General features: G+C 38.0%; 1 protein-coding gene across 3 annotated transcripts in view; it reads left to right on the top strand.

Annotated features, from left to right (window-relative positions):
* HTT (huntingtin) overlaps positions 1–24595 on the top strand; it is an 83103-nt gene continuing 58508 nt past the window's right edge. The window contains exons 1-18 of one of the 3 annotated variants that reach the window (XM_080590566.1): positions 1–265; positions 5793–5876; positions 6340–6460; positions 9927–9986; positions 11028–11107; positions 11530–11668; positions 11877–12018; positions 13466–13644; positions 14132–14336; positions 15173–15220; positions 18365–18445; positions 18883–19247; positions 21057–21180; positions 21459–21577; positions 22502–22613; positions 22996–23136; positions 23956–24114; positions 24202–24299. In XM_080590566.1, the coding sequence (XP_080446692.1) occupies positions 165–265; positions 5793–5876; positions 6340–6460; positions 9927–9986; positions 11028–11107; positions 11530–11668; positions 11877–12018; positions 13466–13644; positions 14132–14336; positions 15173–15220; positions 18365–18445; positions 18883–19247; positions 21057–21180; positions 21459–21577; positions 22502–22613; positions 22996–23136; positions 23956–24114; positions 24202–24299 (2358 nt within the window). In that variant the 5' untranslated portion in view covers positions 1–164. The remainder of the gene's footprint in view (positions 266–5792; positions 5877–6339; positions 6461–9926; positions 9987–11027; positions 11108–11529; positions 11669–11876; positions 12019–13465; positions 13645–14131; positions 14337–15172; positions 15221–18364; positions 18446–18882; positions 19248–21056; positions 21181–21458; positions 21578–22501; positions 22614–22995; positions 23137–23955; positions 24115–24201; positions 24300–24595) is intronic. The other 2 variants (XM_080590564.1, XM_080590565.1) reach the window with 2 other exon arrangements.

Genomic DNA, 24595 nt, shown 5'->3' with positions numbered 1-24595 from the left:
GCGTGGCGTCGGCGCGGGGGCTGACGGGACGGCGCCAAGATGGCGGCGGGGCGACGAGCGCGGCCCCCTGCGGCGGCGGCGGCCGCCTGAGTCAGCGCGGCCCGGGCTGAGGCGGGGGCGGGGGGCGAAGGCAGGCGGGCACCGCCGGGCGCCCCTCGGGGGCCATGGCCACGATGGAGAAGCTGATGAAGGCCTTCGAGTCGCTGCGCTCCTTCCAGCAGCAGCAGGGGCCGGCCGCCATCCCTGAGGAGCCGCTGCAGAGACCGTGAGTGACCGGCACCGGGCGGCGGGACGGGTTCTGAGGCGGCCCCGGCGGTGTCCGGGACCCTGCCGCGGTCCCAGGGCCGGGCGGCAGCCAGGAGGGTCCCCACAGGGGCAGCCCCGGCTGGAGGCTGGCCCCTGGGACCTCTCTGCTTCGCCTCCGGGCTGCTGGAAACTTTGTGGGGAAGCGGGGAGTTGCAGCAGGCCGGGCGGTGGGCGGGAGGTGCACGGGTGCGGTGTGGGCTTCGTGGTTCTGGAAAGAAAAAAGCGTCGCTTCCATATGACGTGCTGCTGGGGGAGAAGGGAGAAAAACCCGAAGTGTAACTTAAAGTCTAGGTCTTATCCCCTCCGTGCTGTTGATCTTTGTGACAAACTTCATCTAAAGTCTCGTGCTGTGACTTCTTGTGCTGACGCCTAAGACGAGGTAGTTTAAGTACTTGTGGTGTCCTTTTGTGTCCTTAAATATCAGGGGTGAATGCACTGAAGAGGCATCTGCTTCTGTCGGTGGGATATTCAGGTGTCTGACCAGCAAACGAGGGCGAGGAGCTGTTCAGTGCCCCAGTGCTGCCTGTTGGGTTTGCTCTGTCTAAAAATAACCCTTATTGAGCAGGTGGAGAGGCACTAGGACTCACACTGGATGAATACGTGAGTCACATTATTGCTGTTTCTCCAGACATCAGGGAGACAGGAGAAACAGAAGGGCTGAGGAGCAGGTAACTTCTCAGTTGGCAGTTTCAGGCCGCTTTGGCAGAGATGACAAGCGGTGGAGCTGGGCTCTCGGCCACCTGCTCCCGCAGTACATTTTGGTACGGATGCCAATTAAATTATTGTGGTTCATTCTGTTTGGAGACTCTTGTCTCAAACAGTTCCAATGCGTGGTTGATGCTTTGGGGGCATAATAGGTGAAGAACCTGATGTCCTTTGTGATCTAATTGGTTTTAGTTGCCTTACTGTTTTGCAAGGACGAATTGCTCTGTTCTGTGCAGTTTTGTGTTACTGTTTCACGTGACATGAAGGATGGGTAGACGGCTATTTCTGATCTTTCCTATATGTAGCAGAAAAATCTATCTAAAAAGTTCCTGATGGGATAGCTCATCTTATTTCAAAAGAAAGGCTTGAAAATTATTTGTGGTGCTTGCTGAGGGATGTTATGGGTGGTTTGGGGGGGGGTCTGCATTTAGACGTGCTGTGTTCAAAGAACTAACAAATCAGGCTTGTAATTGCCCTAGTTGACTTTGTGTTGTGTTTAAAAATAGGCTGGATGTTTTCAGAAAGCTGATAGTATTGCATGCCCCTAGGAGCTTTACGAATTCACTAACAGCACTAAGCCTTGTGAAAGCCTGTGAAAGGATGTTGTGGCGGTCTCTGGTGAAGTTTCCAAAACTGTTAGTGTATTACCAGGTGACATCTTGAGTGTAACTCGTGGTATTATTTGCATTTGCTGTCCAACGAACTAGAAAACACATGCCTATGTGTTTTCGTTGTGTCTGGGGAGACACGTTCATCTTAATTGTGGTTCCATGCAAATAGCACTTAAATTTTTTTTGTAGTTCTGTGTGGTAACTTCCTATCCTTGTTTGCTGTAGTAAAACAGATGCTACCTTACCTGCCAGTAATGGGAGAGTAAAGGTATTGGTGAGTTTTGCAGTATAAATGCTGCTGGTTTGCCAATTATTTGTTTAATTAGGTATCCATTTGGCATTGTCCATTAGATGAAAGCTGTCTTGTTGTGTAAGTTAGATAAATGAGACGCTGTCATTCCTTGAAGTATTGAGTAATATTTTTACACGTGTTGTTAAGACTTTTTTTGTTGGATCTTTTTATGCTATAGTGAAAGTAAACCTAAGTACCCGTCTCTACTTCCTATTCTCTTTTTTTAATACCTTGAATTATGGCAACATAATATTACCTCTATATGACTTAAGAAATATAACAACAAAGATAACGACTTCTTAGATCTTGATAAAAGTAATATCCTGGCTTTACTTTTATTATTAAAATATTGATTGAATTCAGGCTTTTACCAAGAACTTAAGAGCTTTTTCTGTTTTGAGAGATTTCATAAGCAGAAATCATGTGTTAAGCTTTTATTATATGCTACAGACAAACGTCAGTTTCTGGTCCCTTCTTATCTCCTCTTGATTTTTTTGCCTTCTGTGAAAACTTAGGTTGTGCTCTGTCATTATATTGTTTCTATAAGGTTCTGCTGAGGCACCTTATTGTCTCTCATATCTACTTTCATTTTTTCCGGACTCTTAAATTTTGGTTGGAGTTGGGTTGTTCGTTTCGTTTTGGATTGCAGAGCTCATACTAACTTGAAAATTCGATCAGTATGATGTAGAAATTAAGAGTTTAGTGAAACCGAAGAGCAGATGGACTGTCAAACCGCATCCTATATTTTATTAATTTTTACCTCTTGTCACTGAGCTGAGTGGAATGAAGTGCTAATGTTTCTTCTGGGGGAGTATCTGGCTTTTGGTTTGGCTGTTCCAATGGTGGTTCTTCACCTTTTCTCCTGTTAACTTGCTCTAATAGTTAATTATTAGAGTTGCTTTACATTGAAATCGGAAATAGGTCACAATTTCAATTTTGTTTTCATTTGGCTCTAACCATTAACTTTGCAGTAAAAAGTGCTGCAAGAGCCCAAGAACTCTCCAGCAACGGGCATTTTTCAGTCCTCACTGATTTTTTTTTCTGGATTTTTGTTTGAGTGAAGCTATAGACATAGGTAGGTTTTATCAGCTCTGTCTGTAGCCGTATCTTGACTTTTCTGCCGAACTGAAGACTGAACCGCACAGATAATACCTGCTGACCTGCTTCCTGGATGGGTTTTTGGAGTTAATTCCTGGGGGGTCAGCTCCTGTTCTAGTCTGTCCGACTGTCTGTCATTGGCTCTATTACCACGTGTTTGAATCATATGTCAGACTTCAGCTTTATTTGTTTATTTTTTGACCCGCTGATAGTTCTGTATGCTAATAGAATTTTGAATTTTCCCAATACTTTTCTCAAGGGTAATGTCAAGCTGTTTGGCTTGGCCTTTTTTTAATAGTGGTTCAGCATTAATGCTTCTGTCGTCTATTTACACATCCTTAATTCCAAAGCTTTTAAAAAAAAATCAGCATCAGAGAGTTGGATCTCTTCATAGGCAGCTCATCTCAGGCTTGGAGTGCAGAATTATCAGGACTTGCTGTTTTTTCTTACATTGTTTGTTAATCTTCTTGGCTAGAGGCTGCCCATAGAAGTGTGCAGAAGATTAAACTCCTGTGTCGGTGAGATGAGGCTCTCCTGTAGATACCTGCTGCTGCAATATCTCCTGCCTTCTGTTATTCTGGAAACACCAAGTGATGTCTGACCTTACACAAGAGGCTTGCTGCCTCGGCTCTCTCCTAAGAAATGTGTGATGCTGTTGTGCCCCTTGGGCACAGTAGATTGCCTGAGGTCTTCATAATACGTCTGAATACATATTTTTTTTTTAAAGCAAAAAAATAAAACCACATTCTGTCTCCAGGGACAGAAAATATCATTGTGTTATCTTTCTCCCTCTGTAGACATAGAAAATGTGTGCATGCACGCGACATACATTGTGTGTTTGTTTTCCACCTTTTCTTTTACTCCTTTGGAAGCTGATTTTAAGGAAGGCGAGAAACCAAATGGCAGAGGAAGGATTCAGTACAGCAAACACAGCCGAATGCTTTTTCCTTCTTTTCCTTTTAACAGTGACTGACAGTTATTCTTCACCTCTGGTTTCTTTTCTTTCAATTTAAATGGTAACATCTTCTCGACTGTAAGCACTGCTTCTGAGTTTTCACTTCACATTTTCTGTATTCAAGCCGTTTAAAAAAAAATTACCTTAATTTTCTTGAGTTACTTATTTTATTATTCAGTGTTGGGAGAGCTCTTTGTTTACAGAAATCTGCCAAAGAGATTGATCTGTGCTGCTCTGCGTGCTATTGAACACTGCTGCCTGCCTTGCCCAGGGCTGTATTAGCTGAAGAATAGATCTTTGAGGAGCACTGAAGCTTACCTAAACAACATACTGTCAAATGTCTAATAGAAAATAGTTGTGGGTTGTTTTTTTTAGAACTATTCCTTGAACTTTGGAAAGGGGAGGTATTTCTGGAGTGAGATGAGAGGATCTCTGGATGAAGAACTGAAATGTTGGGAGGAAACAACCCCCACTTCCAGGATGACAAGGAAAAGGACAGGCCTGTTATTTCAAAACCTCTGGTAGTGTTTGAGCAGAAGGTCTTAATTATTACAGCTTAGTTCTTCTGAATTTTGGTCTAACTGTATTTCCAGTTACTTTAATGTGGTTATTGGCTAATTACTGTTGGTCCTTAATGCTGTGTTAAGCTCTGTTATTGTAGCTCAAGGCTACAGTAATGATCAGTGATCATTTTCCAACTTCTAATTTAGAAACACTTGTTTGCTATTTGATAGTTTTGCTATTGTGTTGCTAAGACAGTTAAATATTAAGCATAGAGAAGATTATTTTTCACTTGGAAAGCAAAAGCAAAGAGCAGCTCTGTGAATCTGAGGGAACAAGCAGGAGCCTCCTTGTCAGGACACATGAGAGGTGTTCCTCAGCTCCTGGCTTGCTACTAGTGAATTATTTAAAAGTAACTTCTGTTTTGCTAGGAGTGATTCTGTGTCAATGAAGCTGAAACTAGGAGACAGTGTGTATGAGGAAATAAAATGTCACAGGCTTAGTGCTTTTTTCCAGCTCGTTTATTGGCAAGGTTGTGGGTGGAGCAGGGAAGAAGCTTCTGTTCTCGACACAGGCATAAAGGAGCTTAGAGCAGGTGAAAGTGAACACTGAAGTTTTCCAAATTGTAAGCTTTACAGACTGGGCTTTGCATCAATTGTGGATCTACATTCTTTCATTCTGTGACTTCTGTTCTTTGTTTTACACATAATTGCTGCAAGTTAACTAAGCTCATCCTTGCCTGGGCTATGCTAAGTGTTACTATAGGGACAGCATTTTTGATATGTATAGGCTGTGCCTAGAGCTTTGCTGTTTTGACAATTAAAAAAACATTTGGAGGAATATGGTATATGTCAGGATTGTATTAGCATCCTTTAATTCAGATGAAAAATCATTTAATACAACTTCTTACTTTTCAAGAAGTCATCAGACAAAAAGTTGATGATGAAAAAGATCTTTTTTCAATATGGTATTTTTAAGTCTGCAATACTTGTTCTCCTTGCTTATTTTCCCCAACCTTTTTCATTCTGAGTTTTTGTTCTATCAGTTACAGGATTAATATGATAATCCTACTTAAAAGGCTTATGCTTTTTCTAAGTTTGTATCCTTCCCTTTGCTTGTGTGCTTGCATGCTCTCAGCAGCAGTTAGTATGCAAAGTCCTGGGATTACAGATAATTGGTATATGGATATTTATATCGTAACCAGAGAAGTGGTTTCTTTTTTTGTGTGTGTGATTATTATAAATACACTTGCTAGAGTAGTGTCTATAGTTACCGCTCAGTTTTCAAGTCTTATCTCAGATTTATTTTCATTGTTTCATTTTAGAAAGAAAGAGCTTTCAACTACCAAGAAAGATAGAGTGAATCATTGCCTGACAATATGTGAAAACATCGTTGCTCAGTCTTTAAGGTAAGACAACGTTTATTTTTAATTTAATGCGTTAATACAATTTGTTGCATTAATATGAATAGCTTCTTCACAGTGGTAGATACTTGGAGGCTTCCTGATAATTGCTGATTTTAAACATTCAACTTCAGTCTAAGACTGAAATGATAAAATGTTTGGTTGTGTTTTTGTTTTTAACTAAGCCAAAATCTAAGAAGTAATTTTCTTTAAGCATTGGTAGAGTAGGTATTATCCTTCTACTTCAGACAGAGAAACTGAGGCACAGAGGTCAAATACCTTTGCCAGATTATGTAGTAAAGAGCAGGTAAATGATTTCCCAACTCCTAAGGAAGTGCTTATCTGCTGGATCTTTTCTCCTCTTGTATAACTGCGTATATGTTGTTGGATTCTGAAACCCCATCAGAAGTAGCTTTCACGTTTGCTTTTTCTAATGCCCATTGTAATTTTCTAATGTTTGTTTGTTTAGAAATTCTCCAGAATTTCAGAAACTGCTGGGGATTGCTATGGAAGTCTTTCTCCTCTGCAGTGAGGATGCAGAATCTGATGTCCGGATGGTTGCTGATGAATGCCTTAATAAAGTTATTAAAGTAAGAACTTTTATCTATTGTCTTACCAGATTTGACCTCTTCTTGATGCAGCATCCTGTGTGAATTCACACTTACGCTCTTTTAATTGCTTTTTGTTCTTGATAATGTCTTGTAATGCAAGAGGTCAAGTAAGCTTTAGGAAATTGTGTGTCCTCTAAGGTGAGTTGCACAGGGGGATGTAAAATTTATATCAGATAAGGGTATTTTAACCTGTCTGTTGTAGTTCATCGTTCTGTTTTTTACTTCAGTCATTCATTAACTTGGTTCTGTTTAAGTCAGTCAAAACAAGAATATGGGCTTTTCTAACATCGTTTTGTGGTATGGGAAGAATACTCTTTTATTCTGTAAACAAGAAGTTACTTAACATGTAGGAAAGGTAAAGAATATTATTAAAAAGCTGTCTATAAGATGTAATGTCTCTTCATTCCAGACGATTGGTGTGTTGTAATTCTGGTAGTGATTTGCTGAGACTTGGCAGAGAAGTTTGTAGGCATAATTAGGATAAATGCAGTGTTCTGGAGGCTGTTATTACCTTACTGTGATCCAGAATGAAGGGCTTGCTGGAGACAGCAGGCCGATTTTGATAGGAGGTCAGGCAAGGTCTAAATTTGAGTTCAACAAATCACAAAATGAACCTTCTGAATAACTGATGTAAGCTGCTGCTTCCATAATGGGTTTACCTTCATCTGTCCTTTCTTTTTTTTCCCTGTTTTCTGTAATGCTTGAATTATGTAATGTATCTGCATAATTAATCTAATTGATATGAAACTGTAAGTACTTTATGAATGTGCAGAAACTAGTTTTCTTTAGCGTGTAGGGGGTTTGCTTTAGAAGCAAGCAAATAAATCCCTATTTCTGTAGGGATTTCTCGAAGTTACATTCTGTTGTTTGGTATCTGTATGAATTAATAGTACGGAGAAAATTCGTTGATTAGATGCTCTGAAACTCTCTTAAAGAATGCAAGCTTCCTTCCTTCTGTGAAACTGTTCTGTAGGCTTGGTGTAAAGCTTATCTCTTAGGTTCACCTGTCTATTTAATACTGTTACTGCTTTCTGACATATTTTAAGTTAACTTGAAAAACTTAAATTTTTTTGAATCTTTGTATGGTAGATGGTTTTCTTGTAAAGATAAAGGTGATTTTCAAATGACAGTCTCCCATCAGTCATTAAGCTTGCAATTCGGTCACAGCTGTGAAATGTTGATAGTTGTGATATTCCAACCACACGGATTTATCAGACTGTTACTGAAGCTGGTCACAGTTTGTATTTTGTTTCCGTTTTTATGCTCTGTGGTAGCAACTTAGTCTTTAAGCAGACCTGTTTGGTAGATAAATGCAGAGGGGAAAAAGACATGCAGTTTTGTTTTCAGGTTGTTCAAGGAGCAGTGATGCTTGTGATAAATGGGGTAGAGGCATCAGGCCCTTAACCTTGCATATTAGTTAATGTTCAGCTTTTTGGGACTTCAGGCAATTTAGGGGCTACTTCTGTTTGCTAGAAAGATGTTTCATATTTTCTCTTTTGAAGTGAGAATCTAGATGTTATTTGTGAAACCATGTCTGGATTCCATATTCATTAGTGCAATTAAAACACTGATGTTTTTGTATAGACAAGGCTTTAAACTGAAATGAAATTTAGTTAAACCTCTGTAGGTGGTCTTTGAATACTGCTCCACTTACCTGTCAGAACCTCACAGAGAGCATAAATGGCTTAAAGTTTAAATAGCTTTGGTGAAACCTTTATATAAAAGAAAAAAAAAAAAGGAAGTTGGGAATTACCCATGCAAATACTCACTTGCTGGTATTTGTGAGTTGTTACTGAAGTAATCTCGTTTTTGAAGTTGAACTACAAAGCTGTTGTAGTGCTGCCTGACCTAACGACACTGGTGGGACTCTTCTTGCAGGTTGTAGTACAGTTGGTCTCAGAAATTAGGATTTATTAGCTGTATTAATTTACAATTGACTATGCTTATGTTTTTTTCGGACTAGGATGAATTTTTAGGTTCTGTCCTGCTACAAATATAAGTAAACAAACAAACAAAAGTACTAAAGTTGCTCCAGCTGAGTGTGGTATAAGGACAAGTAATGCTTGAAGCCAGAATAGTAGGTGGTGCTTTTTTTTTTTGGTGTGTGTGTGTTGATTGATATCCTTACACACAGAGGCAGTGACCTTCGTGAAGACTTAATTTTTACGGAAGTGAAATGTGTCCTTACCTGGTATAGTCTAGGCATTTGCAGTTAATAGTCGGGGTGCTTATGACAGTTTAGAGATGCAAGCAAGATAAGACTTTCTGGGAAGGTAATATTTTGTTATGATGACTGGTAAATTGGGGGCATAAAGTTATTGGGCATACAATAAGGAAATTGTGCTCTGGAGGAGTCGCAGGCTCTTCGCTGACCGTGCATAAGCAGTTGTGGCCTCCACATCAGCATGTGCCATGTAAGACTTTGTAGTTGTCATGAGTAGTCCTGTGAAGATGTGAGCTTACTGGTTGATGGTCAAGAAGGCAGATAGGAAGCTAGAAATTACTGAATAATTGTGCAAAGAATAAAGAATGAAATATAAAACATTAAAGGACTGTATAAATTCATAAACCAGATACTTGCATATTGCATGAAGTTCTTGTTTCAGCTGAAGGAGTTGTGCCACTATTCATGAACATTTCTACCACGTGCTAGGAAAAAAACAAATGGAAGAGAAGGGGTGATCATATGTATACAGAATGCTCTGTAGGAAAGGATTATACATTGTGGAACTATTTCCTTTTTTTCCCCTTCTGCCATTGGAAAGGTGGAGGTAGAATGATTGAGCTGAACAGAAAATTGGTACTTCTCAGTGCTTACTTTCATTCATGTTCTCTAATTCTTAATTGGACTACAAGGTTAGAGCAAACCAAAATGCACGCTCTGTGTGATTAGATCCTGGAACATGATACTGCTGGTGTCCAAAACACCTCATGGTAACAAAGGGATGCTGAAAACAGGCTAATTTGTAGAAGAAGGGGTTTTCAAGGGCTGCTAAAGGTAATGGTACAAATACAGCCTCAGCTTGAGAAATACCTGAAAGTAGGCTTCTTGAAAGTGGAGGTGTCTAGCAGGGGATAGCTCTCGCTGCTTGTGGGTACTATGATTTTGTTTTAATAGTCTATTGCTGGGTATTTATTACTGGCTATTGCCAGCAGGCACATTAATTTGGCTGTAACTGTGGTCTGATGCCACGTGGCCTCTTCTAGGCAGATGGGACAAGTAGCTAATGTCAACTGCGAATACCTTAGTGTTTGGAATTGTCCGTGTTTCTGTTTTGTCTTTGTGTAAAACAGAAAGGCATCTCCTGTCTTCTGATAAGCTTTTTCCTTCTATGCATGGTATGTAGGGTTAGATAGCTCTGCTTTTTTTTATTGCAAGAGCAACTTTGTACCTTTAAAGTCCCTCCAGTCTGATACAATATATTCATGATACATTTTATTGCAGGTTTTGATGGATTCCAGTCTCCCTAGGTTACAATTAGAACTGTATAAAGAGATTAAAAAGGTGAGTTTACCTTGCTTTTGTCTTTCTGAAATATAGTATTTAATAAGTGTTGTAGTATATCGGGACGTGGCATTCATGAAAATGGTGGTGGTTTCTTTAAGGTCAAAGTGAAAGCTTACAGAATTTGGTTCTTGCATCAGTTAGATCACTGTGTCGTGTCAAAATCTGTTAACGTTGCTCTGAATTTGAAAACGCCCAATTTGTAATTCAGATGCAGTTGTGTTTTTTTTAGTTGTGTGTATGCAATGCTAACAGTGGCACCATGAACCTTTGACACGCTAGCTGAGGAAAATAAGAAAAAAGTTTCTCAACACCTCAGTTCAGTTTTCAGGGAGGCTTGATTTGAGAAGTATTTTGGTTAGGTTCAAGCTAAGTAAAGTATTCAATTTATCCAAGTAGGGAGATTAGAGAAAATGACACCTATCAACTTCCATAGTTTTCCACATTCCAACAATATTGAGGAGCTTTACTATATCTTCAGACACTGGGTCTAAACACGCTCTAGCTCAGGTCATGTGCGTTATTGAAGATGTCAATACAGACTAATAGTTACTAAATTCAGAATGCAAGCCATTAAGAAATGATGTAGGTCGCTATATGGAATTTTTTGCTGTTAACTGGAGCTGAAGGTTATTTACTTGCATATTTCCAGTGCTGTCAATTTTATGCTGCATTTATATTTCTGCAAGTGTTCCAGTGATTTTTAGACTCTCATATCATCAGTGTCTCTTTGTTGGTTGATGACTGTCTCTGTGGTATTTTAAGCTGATTTCAGCAGAGTGGAGATCTCAGACATTTCCTTCTCTTTCTTCATGTTCTCTCTTACTCATTTTGGGTCACTTGGAAAATTCCTAATACCAGCTAGAAAAATAAAGGCAGTTGTGGATCTGACTTTCCTTCCTTTTAGCTAGAAAAATTTTAAGGCTTCCAGATACCTTGTTTTTTATCTAAGTAAAATTGTATAAGATTTAAGCAGTTGTAGACATTCTATTAGGGAATGGTTTTGCTTTATGAAATGTAACAGTTGCATGCTCTATTTAGAATGGTGCTTCCCGAAGTCTACGTGCTGCCCTCTGGAGATTTGCTGAGCTTGCTCATCTAGTTCGGCCTCAAAAATGCAGGTAAATTCATCCTAGTAGTGAGCTTTCCAAGGAACATTTACCAAAATACAGATGCTAACAAAATTGTACTGTTCTCAAATTTTAAATATTCTTCTCACCCTCCCCCCAATTATATTCTTGTCACATTGTCTCTGAATTAGCTTTGAGTAGCTAGTTTTCTTTTAGCAGAATTTTAGTTCTGTGCTGTACATAGCTGTGAGAAGGGGAAGAAGACTTGTGAAGACATTGATTTTTTTCATGTATTCTTTTTAATTCTTAATGTCTGCTAATTGTATTCACCTTGTTTTTCTATGTTATATGTAGCTAATGGAAATATTTTGAATGATTTAGTCGTTCTAAGAATTTGTTTATGAATTAAAAAAGGTTTTGGTGGGTACAGTTGTCCTTACCTCAAATTAATGTTTCTCCTTTGTCATACTTAGGCCATACTTAGTGAACCTTTTGCCCTGTTTAACACGAATAAGTAAGAGACCTGAAGAATCAGTACAAGAAACACTAGCTGCAGCAATACCAAAAATCATGGCAGCATTTGGCAATTTTGCAAACGACAATGAGATTAAGGTATCTTTAACCTAGTAGTACCCCCTGTTACCACTATTATCAATCACGTTGCACAAAGCGGTATTATAGCTGCATGTATGAATTAAGGCAAAAGTTGTCTTTGCTTGATGTAATGCTTGGAATAGATGAAAAAGACATTTGACTTCTTAACTTTTGATGAGAAAGAAAAAGAGAGAAAAGTGAATTAAGTAACATATCTTGTTTTTAGGTTTTATTGAAGGCTTTCATAGCTAATCTCAAATCCAGTTCCCCTACTATCCGTCGAACTGCGGCAGGATCAGCAGTAAGCATCTGTCAACATTCACGAAGAATGCAGTATTTTTATGCCTGGTTATTGAATGTACTTTTAGGTAAGATTCAGAGGAAAAAATTAATTTTCTTCAGGTGTAAGTAATATGAATTTCATTTCTCATGTAAGATGCTAAATATGTGAATGGTTTTCAGGCAAAGAAGGGACACTTAGACTATCAGTTGTCCTGCTTGTGCTTGCTTTATTTTATGTAGTTAGGTGATATAGATACTAATGTTATTTGTATCTCATGCGTTTGGAAATGTTAATTCAGTTATGTTGAAAAGAAACAGCCAAAGCTAAGAAAGCAAGTAGCCGATTGGAAAAATGAGGAAGTCTAGGCATTCTTCTGCAAGACCTTGCTCAAGAGTCTGTGAAGACTTTTACTGTTTAGCAGCCTGGTTGTTAGTGCAGAGGGTCTGAGGTGGAGGATATGGCTGTTCTTAGTGTTGTGATCATGTACCCTGTAGCCTCCTAAAGAAGAGGTACCAAGTTGATTCTTTTCTTGAAAACCTAACTTAAGTACTGTAAGTATTTAATTCTACTAAAAGATTTTTTTGCTTTAAAAGCACACAAATTCATGTGAGGTAGTTGCTTCCACGTTCCTTTATCTGGGAAGTTTTTACAGTCTTTGGGGAGATCTGCAGCTGATGATGAAACACCTGAATCATAGTGGAAACTTTTGTCTCAGTTGTGGTACTGTGCAAGGGTTCTTTCATATGTAGACTATATTGCAAATGGAGAGGGAAGGAAGACAGGCAGATGTGTAAAGTATTACCCTGTTAGCCTTGCTTCTTAAAAGAAGAGGTGAAAAATGCAAATGTCACGTCCATGTAGTGACTTTTCTCATTCTGACTTGAGAATGGTGTATTACTTTCTCAGTCCTTGTTTCTCTGTGCGCACATCGTCCTTTCCTGCCTCAAAGGTGCTGTTTTGTAATGTCCTAGCAATGGTACTGAATTTAGACAGTAGTATTAATAGGAACATAACTTATATTAATTCTTCATGTATTTTGAATTTGCTTCTTTGATTAGTGGGTAAATATATTGAGTAAGATTTCCAGTTGAAGGAGGCAGCAAAAGTATAAATGTTATTCATTAGGACAGTAGTATGTGTTCCGGAGGGGGGAGTTATGCTGGGCCTGAATTGAATAGCCGAGTGGAGGGAGGAAGTTACTCAGTAAGAGCCTCAGGGATTATTTAAAAAATAAAACACAGTTGTGCTGTTATTGAGCAGAAGAGGTAGGAAATAGGAGAAGGGAGACAGGGTCCTCCGATCATCCTCCCACATGGCCTAAATCATTGCCAGGAGTGTTAAAGAATACGTATGTTCAAGTGTTTCTACACTTAACATTCTTTAGTTGCTGCTAGATGGTGGTTTTTTGTTTGTTTTGTTTTTTAACAGAAACTATTATACTGACTACACAATTTGTGTAGTTATGTTTGTACATTTGTGGTGATATTTACCATTGTTAGTAAGCAGTTTGGCTTGTTCTGCTCTACCCCCAGGCTTGTTGGTTCCTGTAGATGATGATCATCCTACTCTTTTAATTTTGGGTGTTTTACTTACACTAAGGTATCTCATACCTTTATTGCAACAACAAGTAAAGGATACCAGCCTGAAAGGCAGTTTCGGTGTAACAAGGAAAGAAGCAGAGATTTCACCTTCACCAGATCAGCTTGTACAGGTAAAACACAAATAATAACCCTAACCTGAAGAGTACTATTTGGGCTATGAGGGGGAAAAATATTTCAAACATTATGATGCAACACTAGTTTGGTATAGAACATTCTGGATTCTTTTCTCAAACTACTCTTCAACTTGGTAACTGACAGTTGGTCCAGTGGTTGGAATTCCTGATAAATAATTTTAATAACACGAAATCCCAGAAAAATGCTTGCTAGGTGTTCCTAAAGGAATTCATAAAAATTACTGCGTTCTTTGATGTGATTCCTCCTCCTGTAACAATAAGCAAACATCATAAGAGACGTCTACCAAGAAGGCAGTTAAATGGCTACATTGAGATGAGCTTTTCCTCTTGGTAAAGGATGATGATGATTAGATACAGCATATCTCAGTCATTTTGAATGCACCACTGAAATTTAATGTGGTATATGAGAACAAAGGTAGTATGTTGTGTCTTCACAAGCTTACTCTAGTACTTTGTTTTTTAGGTTTATGAACTGACTCTGCATTACACTCAGCATCAGGACCACAACGTTGTGACTGGAGCTTTAGAATTATTACAGCAGCTCTTTAGAACACCACCACCTGAACTTCTCCATGCCCTGACCACTACAGGTGGCATTGCACAGGTCAGTGTATCCAAAGATGAATCCACCAGCAGGAACCGGAGTGGGAGCATAGTGGAGCTCATAGGTAAGCTATATTTTTGGTAATTTGTGTTAAAGGTAATGATTGCAGGCTCTAATTCCTTTTGGGTAGCGTTAAGTAGGAAGGATAAAATAAAAAGTGTAAAGGTATACATGATATTTTTCCAGGTACAGGAAAAGATCCTCTCCCACTTCATTTTCCTTTAAGTGGGTGTACATTCATTCAGTATTGTGGAACTCCAGAGTATTTTGTTTTGTGTTGATGACTTTGTTTACACAGAGCAAGTTAACCATGGTGACTGATACTGTTCACAAAATGAATGTTCTCACCAAGCATCTGACAGTTGTGATTCATAGAAAGCTGATCTAATCAGAATTTATATTAACTAAGAGCTCCTTGCTAAATACCAAAAACAGCATGAAATTAAAGCATGACTTAACTTTATCTATAACTTAAAATCAGCAATTAATGTTCCTGTTTGTGAAGTGCATGTTCTTAAAATTGTCTCTTAACTGCTACTTACCTGTTTCAAAAGAATCAGTCTCTGATCGGATTTTCCGTAAGGACTTCTGCATTGAACTAATGGATCATTATAGTATTGCTGCTCTTAGACGTAATTCATTAGCTAGGAGCAACCATACCAGTGAAATTTAGAACACCGATTTTTTTTTTAAAAGCAAACTTCACACAACTTGCACAGAAAAATAAAAAGTCATTTGGTGGCGAATGACCCCCCCAAAAAACCCTTGAACTTCAAAAGCATCAAGTTTGCTATTTCTTCCTGGCATTTTTTTTCCCTTCCCATTTGAGGCTTTTAGAATTCCTTCATGATTTCAGCAGCTCTGTCTTTGCCCTGATATGTTACTTTCTGTGATTTGCAGCTGGAGGGGGGTCTTCATGCAGCCCTGTTCTTGCAAGAAAGCATAAAGGTGATTATTTCCAAAATCAGTCTTTTAATTGTGTTCTCCTCAGATTCCCTCCCTCCCTCCCTTCATTGTCTTGCTGAACTCTGGTCTTCATTCATAAATGCCTTCCTGTTACCAGCTGAGCTTCATCACTGTAAATCTTAAAAGAATTCTGCCGTGACTTGTGATATTGCAACCAAGATGTTCTAAAATTATTCGAAGCAGTATTGTTCTTATTTTTGCTGTAATGCACTGGCAAAATTACGCTGATGAGTATTGAGGCAATTTTCAGTTTTAAAGAGCATATTTAAAAATACTGTCTGAACAGGGCATTCCTCCTTTTGACAGTAATACTTAACTTTTAACATAACTCACTAAATAGTTAACCTTCCTGTTTTTGTGAGTCCTGTTTTCTTCCTCTTTCACTAATGCATGTGTATGTTTGCATGCTTTGATGTGATGCTTTTTGCTTATTTTTTTATGCCCTGTCGTTGATGATCAGCATTATTAATTCCGTGTCTTACTGTGTATATTTAATTTCAGGAAGTAAGTAACTCATTTGGCAGGATTTAAAAAAATAATAAAATTTACTGTGAAGTATTCTTTCCCAGTTTGTGCATGAAAGTACTTTGTATCTAGTTATATACTTTGCTTAAGTTATTTCACAAAAGAATCATTCTAGATATAGCTGGCAACAGATTCCTCATCTGTTTTAGCTGAGGAAGATGCTACTACTGCAGTGGAACAACGTGTGAGAGTAGTGCAGTCAGTGCACGCATACTAGGCAGAGAGATGTGCAATACTGTAAAAAGGAAAACCTCAAGGAAAGATAGCTTAAGACTCAATAGGATTATTCAGACTCAAAGGACTGCTGTAGCTCCTAGCTTACTTTTTTTTTCCCAACTATGTCCTTCCATCTTTCTGTGCAAAGAATCTCATTATGCTTTATTGCTGTAACAATATGCCTAAACATGAAATAGTGGGTAGAGCTGAATAAAATAATTAGCACTGCATCAATAAGCACTAGTTTAAAAACAAAAGTGTGAATGAAAAGGTGCTCTGGAAGTAGGTACTGCTGCAGCATCCAAATGTGAGAGAATGCAACAAATCAGAATAACAATGCATATCACTTCTAAATGAAAAATGGTAGAATTATCACTGATACTTATAATAGTTAGTGGTCTTTAGTGGAGATTTAATAATAGTATAAATTCAATTAGAGTACTTGTTAAACACTAACCTTCCCTTCACTTTATGGGAAAACATGTGTAGAGCCGTCAGTTTATATCTTCTTTCAAGATCATGATACAAAGATTATTTTGTGGCCTAAAAATGGTGTAACTAAATTTGTGGAAATTTGTTCATGATTTTGAATTTTATGCAGGTTTAATCTCAAATTCTGAATTGTTCATTTCCTACTGCTCACCATTGAAGAAAGGAGGGAAACTTAAGCTTATTCCCAATTCCTACTCAAAGTAGTCTTGCAGTCTCTTGGCATATAGAGTAGTATGCTTCGGTGGTTAGCCATGGGTGAAACTTCTCTAGCTATAACATTCTTTTGCTATGACCCTTATGTTAGAACTTGGATTTTCTATGTCTCTTCAATCATTTTGCTTCAGACCGACTTTAGTTTGGCGCAGCTGGCCTATGCTAGTTTGTTTGTTTCAGCTTCAGAAAATTATTTGCGAACAAGGCTGAAAGCTCATTTCTAAATAAAGGAATATGTTCTGCATCTTAACTGACTTCTGTTCCTCAAAATAGAAGAACAGTATTCTGTGGCTTGTTTTATAAACTTATGTAAATACTCAAAGCCTAATATGCCTACTAAGTGTTTTTCAGTGTCCTTCCTCTTCTTTCACTTACTTAAAGGTGATCAGCTGTGGAAAGTAGAATACCCCAGTTTGTTTCAGGGAAATAGACATAAATGGGGGAAAGAATAGAGAAAAATAAGCAATCTTTTCATGCTTTTGGTTGGGAATTCTTAGCACAGTTTACTCACTCTTGTGGGAATGTGTAGTTCTCAATGAGCTGCTGCTGTTTTATATAGAATATACATGGAAATGTGGTTACCTTTCTGCCTTACTTACAGGCTTGAATAGCATAAAACATGCTTTTATGAAGGAGACAGTTTTACAGTGTTTCTTCTGCATATATATGAAGCAGTTATGATAAGGAAATGAATACAAAAGTCTGCTAATGCTTGTCTTCCACTGGTATTTCACGTGGAGTTGTCAGAACACTGGTATCTTACATGGTAAATCTTGGACTACCAGTGAGGTTTAATCTAAAGTGCAAAACAGGCTTGCTGTCATGAATCCCTCTGTCTGAGCAAATGGCTTACAAGATCCAGAAGGATGGCCTTAATTATTTCCTCCTCTTTTCAGTACAGTTGTATCCTTGTTTTGCTCCCAGGCAGTGAGTATCTGCAGGTATCTGTCTTTCTTCACTGCCTTTATTTTAAATAGACATTAAACTGTGAGTAAGTGAACTCTTTTAAGATGACTGTGTTAAGTTATAAGTGATTCTCTTTCTTCCTGTGGCAAAAGCTTCCCTAAAAAGTTTTGCCTTAGTGGCACCTGGATCTTCATGTCTCTTGTCCATGGTTCATCACTCTTTCCCACTTACGTTGTCTTGTGCTTCTAGTCTGTGCTGCTCTTCCCCCTAAGCATTTTCCTTTCTTGTACCATTGGAGTTCCAAGCCCCAAACTAAGAGTAGCCTTTATTTGATGACTTTCAGAGCCTTAAGGAGAGAGAGGTTATTTTATTATTTGTGGTGCTTAATGTCCCTCCAAGTTGGGGGCAGACATGTGGATGCCTTAGTAATGGGACATACTTCAAGAAATTAGTGGGATTTTGGTCACAGTACACAAAAATAAACTAGAATGAATGAGGACGTAAGTTGTTTATTGAATGGTTATACCACTCAATAAAATTGCTTAACTGTGTGTCTTCATTGCTGTTTCTTTCCTGACCAGATAGTGAGGGTCTGGATGTTTCTTCGTTTCTTTCTCTTCTTCCATCTGTTGCCTGCCATAGCTTTAAAAAGTTGTTTGGATAAACTTTTAAATGCAAAATGTATTTATTTGTAATAACTTCAACTGTTCAGCATTTCAAGTCAGCTTTACCTTGGGTAAACTGTAAGGCTTTTTCTTACATCACGCTTACCAGGTAAAATACTTCTTGGTGAAGAAGAAGGTTTGGAAGATGATTCTGAAACCCGATCAGATGTCAGTGCTGCATCATTTGCAGGTACTTGGCTTTCCTTTTAGCAGTGCAATCAACCTATGTTACTTTACATCACAAAACCTTTATTTTTCTGACAGTACATAAAATACAGAAGTGTGTGTTATAGTGACAACAACGTAGATGGGCACTCAAAGGATGTGTTAGGAAAAACTGAAACCTTAAATGCTCTTGGGTATAAAACTTAAGTAATGAAGTTGACTGCCTATTTTTTTAAAAAGATCAGGCTGTCACTGGCATAGATGGATGGCATAAAGGTGAGGAAGTATTCTAAGAGATCTGACAGGTGATTTGTTTCTTTACTGTAGTTTAAGTGTTTAGTCATGAATTTTCCTTAGCCTGGTTTAATGTAGAGCCTGGTTTAATGTAGTATTTAAAGATGTGCGTGTAAAGAGTGAAACACAAATTTAAGCATTTGGTTGACCTATAAATGTCTTTTGCAGCTTCTGTGAAGGGCGAGATTACCAGTGAACTGGCTTCTTCATCGGGTGTATCAACAGCTGGGTCAGCAGGGAGTTCAGCTGCTGATCCTACTGGACACGATATCATTACTGAGCAGCCACGCTCTCAACATACGTTGCAGTCAGACTCTGTAGACCTGACGAGCTGTGATTTGACAAGTACAGCTACAGAAGGGGAAGATGATGATGTGCTTAGTCGAAGCTCCAGTCAGATCAGTGCTGTCCAGTCAGATCCCACTATGGACTTGAATGACGGTACACAGGCTTCCTCACCAATTAGTGATAGCTCTCAGACTACTACAGAAGGTCCAGACTCAGCTGTAACCCCTTCGGACAGTTCTGAAATTGTAAGTGTGCAACGGGCAGAGGGGGGATCCCCTTCAACTGAGGGGCCCGACATATCTCAGAGTTCTTCCATGGAGGGCCCAGACTTGGATTCCTCTCCTTATTCGTCTTCTACTTTTCCATCCTCAGCTAGTAACAATGGAAAGGTCAGCGGCTCACACCCCCATTGGAGAGCTTGACCTCCTTTTAACACTTTCACTTGAGCAATAATTAAAAACTACAAGGCTCTAATCAGTCTGTTCAAGTGGGTAGGTCGTGTGAAGGCAAGCATCAACAGTTTGTCACTCATTGGAAGAATGCCAATATCAGAGGCTTGATATAAATACATCCTCTGAATAACGTATCCTTCAGTTTGTATAGATCCATTAATAATTCTTTGGGTGCAGAAGAACTAATGGAAGTGTTAAAGGGTGAACAGTCTTATTTGGAATGCTAGAGGAATACTTTTGAAACCTAACACTTCACATTGTCTTCTGCCTGTGCTTTTTCACTTGGCAGCACAACTCATTTTTGTTCTTTTTATTCCATCTTACAAATTTCTCCTATACTCAGCAAACATTGCATGATTTACTAATCTAACAGATATCTAATAAACATATGAAGTATGCATATAGTACAGCTATGAGATTTCTTTTAGGCAAGTATATCCTGAGGCAGTAATTTAAAAAAATAACAAAGGGAAAAAATTAATTCTGGAAGCCAGAGCAAATACTTAAGGGGAGAAACTTAATATTTAATTTTTTTCCAAATGTTGTTGAACTTTTGACTGAAGTTTATAGTTTGAAAGAGTAATAGTCTTTTACACCTACAGAAAATAATAAATTTACAGTTATGACAAGTAAATACACCTACAAATATGAAGATAGAGGAACTAAAGGAGTGATGGTAACTGCATTGTCTGAATAAAATGTAGACAGTGCAGAGGTCAAAGTGAGCAGACATTTAAAGGCAAGTTACAGAGATTAACAAGTGGTGCATATTGCAAATTCTTGTCAGACTGTTGCATGTGTCAAGTTTCATAATACTTATTAACTGTAATTACAAATAAAATTATTTTTTCCCGTAACTGACAGGCTAAGTGGCATCCCCTTTATCCACATGCAGGCTTTTTAATGAAAGATTTCAAGGCACTTGCTTCAGTTATTCCCTGACTTGTATCATGTATTTCCTGATAAACTTAAGGTTTTTTTTACTGTCTTTTTTATGGTTACCAATTTTTAGTCTTTTATGGTTATTTTCCTCAAATATCTACTGTCTGTATGCTGTATTGGTCAAAATCAGGTCAAAATCCTTTCCACGTGTGTCCATTTCAGCACTGATTTAGAATGAAGGGATTAAAATGAGCTCAACCTCACTTCTCGCTTTTAAAAATACTACGTGTAGTGTTTTGTTTGATTTTTGTATATTCAAGACAAATGAGGTTATGGGAGAGTTTGACAGCAAGGGACAGGTTCGAAATGTGACAATAAAGCTGTTGGTTTTGATTTGTAACTAGTGAGATAATTTCCTTTGGAATAAGGAAGCATGGGGAGTTGTAGAGGAGGTATTGCACTACATGCTCAGCTTTCTCAGTGCTCACATCCAAGTTCATGGCTTAACTGGGAGACTGTCAGATCCTGACTATGTCCTGTTGCGGCTCAAATGCTGGAGGAGGGAGGGAAGCTGCTTTGGGGCCTGCACGCAGCTGTACACTAATCTGTCAGGCTCACATTTGCTTTCAAAGTATTTCTAGATTACTAACACTGCATGTTTGAGCGTTATTACTGTGTGTTAAGCTAAGTTATTTTAAGTAGTGTCTTTGTACTCTGTAGGTTTTGGAGGGTGCTGAAGGACAATATTCTGGAATGCAGATTGGGCAGCTGCAAGATGAGGAAGATGAAGCTGCAAATATTCTCCAGGATGATTCATCGGAGTCTTTCAGAAATTCTTCTATGGGTATGTTGATAAATAAAGGAGGAAAAAAATACAGAACTGGTGACGCCTTTAGGGCAGACGTTACAGGTGAATCTGCTGTATTCTAAGAGACTGAAGACTTTAATGGATGTGAAAAATAACTAGATTGAAATGTAAAATAAATAATATATTTTAATACTTCTAATGAATAACTTGTTTTGATCACTGCTAATTTATTTTTCATGTTTATAATTAAGTTCAGTCTAAGTGCTTTTAATTTGCATCTAAAATGGTGTGTAATGAATTGCCTTCTTCTAAAGCTCTTCAGCAGCCTCACATGTTGAAAACCACGAGCCATAGTAGGCAGCCTTCTGATAGCAGTGTTGATAGGTTTACATCAAAAGAAGATACAGCAGATCCTGGTGATCATGAAAATAAGGTGAGAAGTGGTCACGGTGGTCTGGTTCAAAGTTTGAAATAATTAAGTTTTGTTTTTTTAAAAATCATCTGTGGAAGTGTAAATCGGTGATAAGCATGGGTAGCATATATACATAGTGTACTTGGTTGTAGGTCAAAATAACTAATGTTGACTAGTAAATCTCATCTGAATCTCATTTAACATAAGGTGAATACACGAACTTTTATACTGAATGCAATCACTAGCAAAATGAAAACAGATCAAATTTTTAAGCTTCTGAGAACACACACCCCTTTTGTCTGTGCGTTAACAGTGTACACTATTACCTGAAATATCTTTGTGCTGGTTGCTAGCTGTGTAGGTAACTTCCATCTCCTCAGGAGTTACTTATTTCTTTCTTACTCTTTGAGCCTCTCTTTCTGCAGAGGGGCTTATGCAGTTCAGATCACTGGCTAATTGTTTCCTCTTGTGTTTGACTTTAGTATCGGACCTTATTCTGAGCTGGGGCAAGAGATGTTGGGTTTGTGGGAAACAGAAGTTAGATTAATTTGGGCTAAAAGTGCAGAACGTTGTCAGCCTTCTTTGAAAACAAGAATGAATTGCTTCTCATAGAAAGTTTCCAAAGATCATTGGTTGGTAACAAAAAGTAGTTAATCAGACTCCTCCTGATGTAAACAGCATGTCTGGGTAGTTCAGAAAGTATACAGAATGATCGTTGCTTCTCTGATGAAAATTAAACCAGATTGAAATTTGATGCTGGAGACTTTACAAAACTTTCCAAAAACATTTTAAGACCTTCATTTGGAATATGTATTAAACACACTTCATATTGAACCTCTGAAGTTTTGGGAATGTGCAGGATTTCTAAAATTTGTTATGCTTAATATTTTGTTTAAATTGAAGATTAATTTTATTTATATAAGACTTGTGATTTGCCTTCAATAGCCCTCCAGGATAAAAGGAGACATAGGTCACTATACCGATGGAAATTCTGCTCCTCTAGTGCACTGCGTTAGACTTCTGTCAGCCTCTTTTCTACTTACTGGGGAGAAAGGAGGTAAGCTTCTCTTTAACACTCATTGGTTCAAAGCTACAAAGTTGTAAATGTGATCAATTTACTCTGATTTTCTAAGATCATTTTATTAAAGAATTCTGGGTGCTTTTTTTTTGACGGTTCTGTTTTAAGTGATCACACCAGAATACAGAGAAACTTAGTTAAATTTATGCAATTTTTGTGATGAATCCAGTTTTGAACCATTTGGCATCTGACACGTTACTGTCATCTTGTCAGATGCTCAATTGCACTTACCATTTGTAAACTCTTGTGAGATAAACCTCTAGGGCTTTTGCACATTCGAACCCTTTTGTTGGGCCATATTTTTTCAGAGAGCTTTTAATACTTTAGGGAGCTTTTTAATATTTTATTTTCCTTTTCCCAGCTTTAGTTCCAGATAGAGATGTGAGAGTCAGTGTAAAAGCCCTGGCAGTCAGTTGTGTTGGAGCAGCCATTGCCCTTCACCCTGAGTCTTTCTTCAGCAAACTGTATAAAACACCTCTTGAAGCAATGGGAGAAGAGTATGGTATGTTGTAGTTCAAATCTTCCTTTTTAATAATGTCTTTGGGCTTCCAAATAAGTTAAGCAGCATTTACAGTGAAAACGCTTTAAATCCAGTTTAGTATTTGCAAACAAATATTGCACCAATATACTTATATATAATTATATACTTATATATAATTATATGTATATATAATATACCAAATATTATACCAATATACAATACACTGTACGTGCTAGTGGTGTCAGTTACAGAGACAGTGGAAATAATGTTATTGAACATAGTGTGTATGGTGATGATTTTGTTTATTTTTGCTAATAAGAGTTAAGCTTTAGTGGAAGAACTCTTATGTCTTCAGACAAGTAGTTGTTTTAGCACAATTGCTATATAGAAGTTGATTGTTTCCCTTATAGCTTCTTCTAATTTATTTCAGGCCGTTTTATAGCTGGTTTTGAAGGCATTTGGTTCATTCGTATGAATAATACAATATAATTTTATGAGTGATACAGTATAATCAGCAGGGACCTGGAGAATTCAACTGGTTTGATACTGATAGCAGCAAAGGGTGGAGTGTTGACCAAAACCTCTTCTTGGATTCACCAGAGCATTTTGTGCACAATCACAATAAAACATTAGTGGTTTTATATGCAATTCTCAGTATGAATGGTGTGATTGTGTGTATTACATGGAAGAGATCTTTGTAAGGTAGAACAAAGAAAAACTTTGTGTGAATATGCTGCTCTTGATTTGTACGACCAGTACCTTCACTGAAACATTTTTAGGGATCAGTTAAGTCTAAGAGTAGTATCTTTAAAATAAAGTAGTTGCAACTTGTTTTCTTAGAGGAGCAGTATGTATCAGATATTCTGAACTACATTGACCATGGAGATCCCCAGATTAGAGGAGCTACTGCTATTCTCTGTGGAACAATCATCAACTCTATTTTACTTAAATCCCGCTTTGATGTGGAAAAATGGCTAATAAACATCAGAAGCTCAACAGGTAATGAAGTTTTTTTAAGAGTCTCTCTTTTTTTTCTGTGTCCAAAATTTTCTTTTGTTTCATTGTTCTAAATTCCTTTTTTGTTAGGAAATCTCTTTTCCTTGGTAGACTGCATACCTCTGTTACAGAAAACGCTGAAAGACGAGTCCTCTGTAACATGCAAACTGGCTTGTACAGCTGTGAGGGTAAGCAGAAGTAATAATTTACTTGCACCACCAAAGACCACAGGGGCATTATTCGTTGTCTAGGATCCACTATGTATGAATATGGAGCACGAAAGACTTTTTCCCCAAGAAAGTTTATTGTGAAGTACATAGATTCAGGCACAGAAATGTTGAACAAACAAATGGAAAATAATTATATTGGTTAGATCATGTAGCAGTATAATATAAAGATGATATTTTCAGTCGTGATAAATGTACAGGTATGAGCTGTAATGTTCTGTTAACCAACAATAGGATGAGTGAACTAAGTAGAAAGG

The sequence above is a fragment of the Anser brachyrhynchus genome (assembly GCF_964034855.1).
Source record: "Anser brachyrhynchus genome assembly, chromosome: 4".
In the NCBI taxonomy this organism is placed as follows: Eukaryota; Metazoa; Chordata; class Aves; order Anseriformes; family Anatidae; genus Anser; species Anser brachyrhynchus.
The sequence above is the reverse complement of the archived record's forward strand: the minus strand, read 5'-3'. Positions and strand labels throughout refer to the sequence as shown.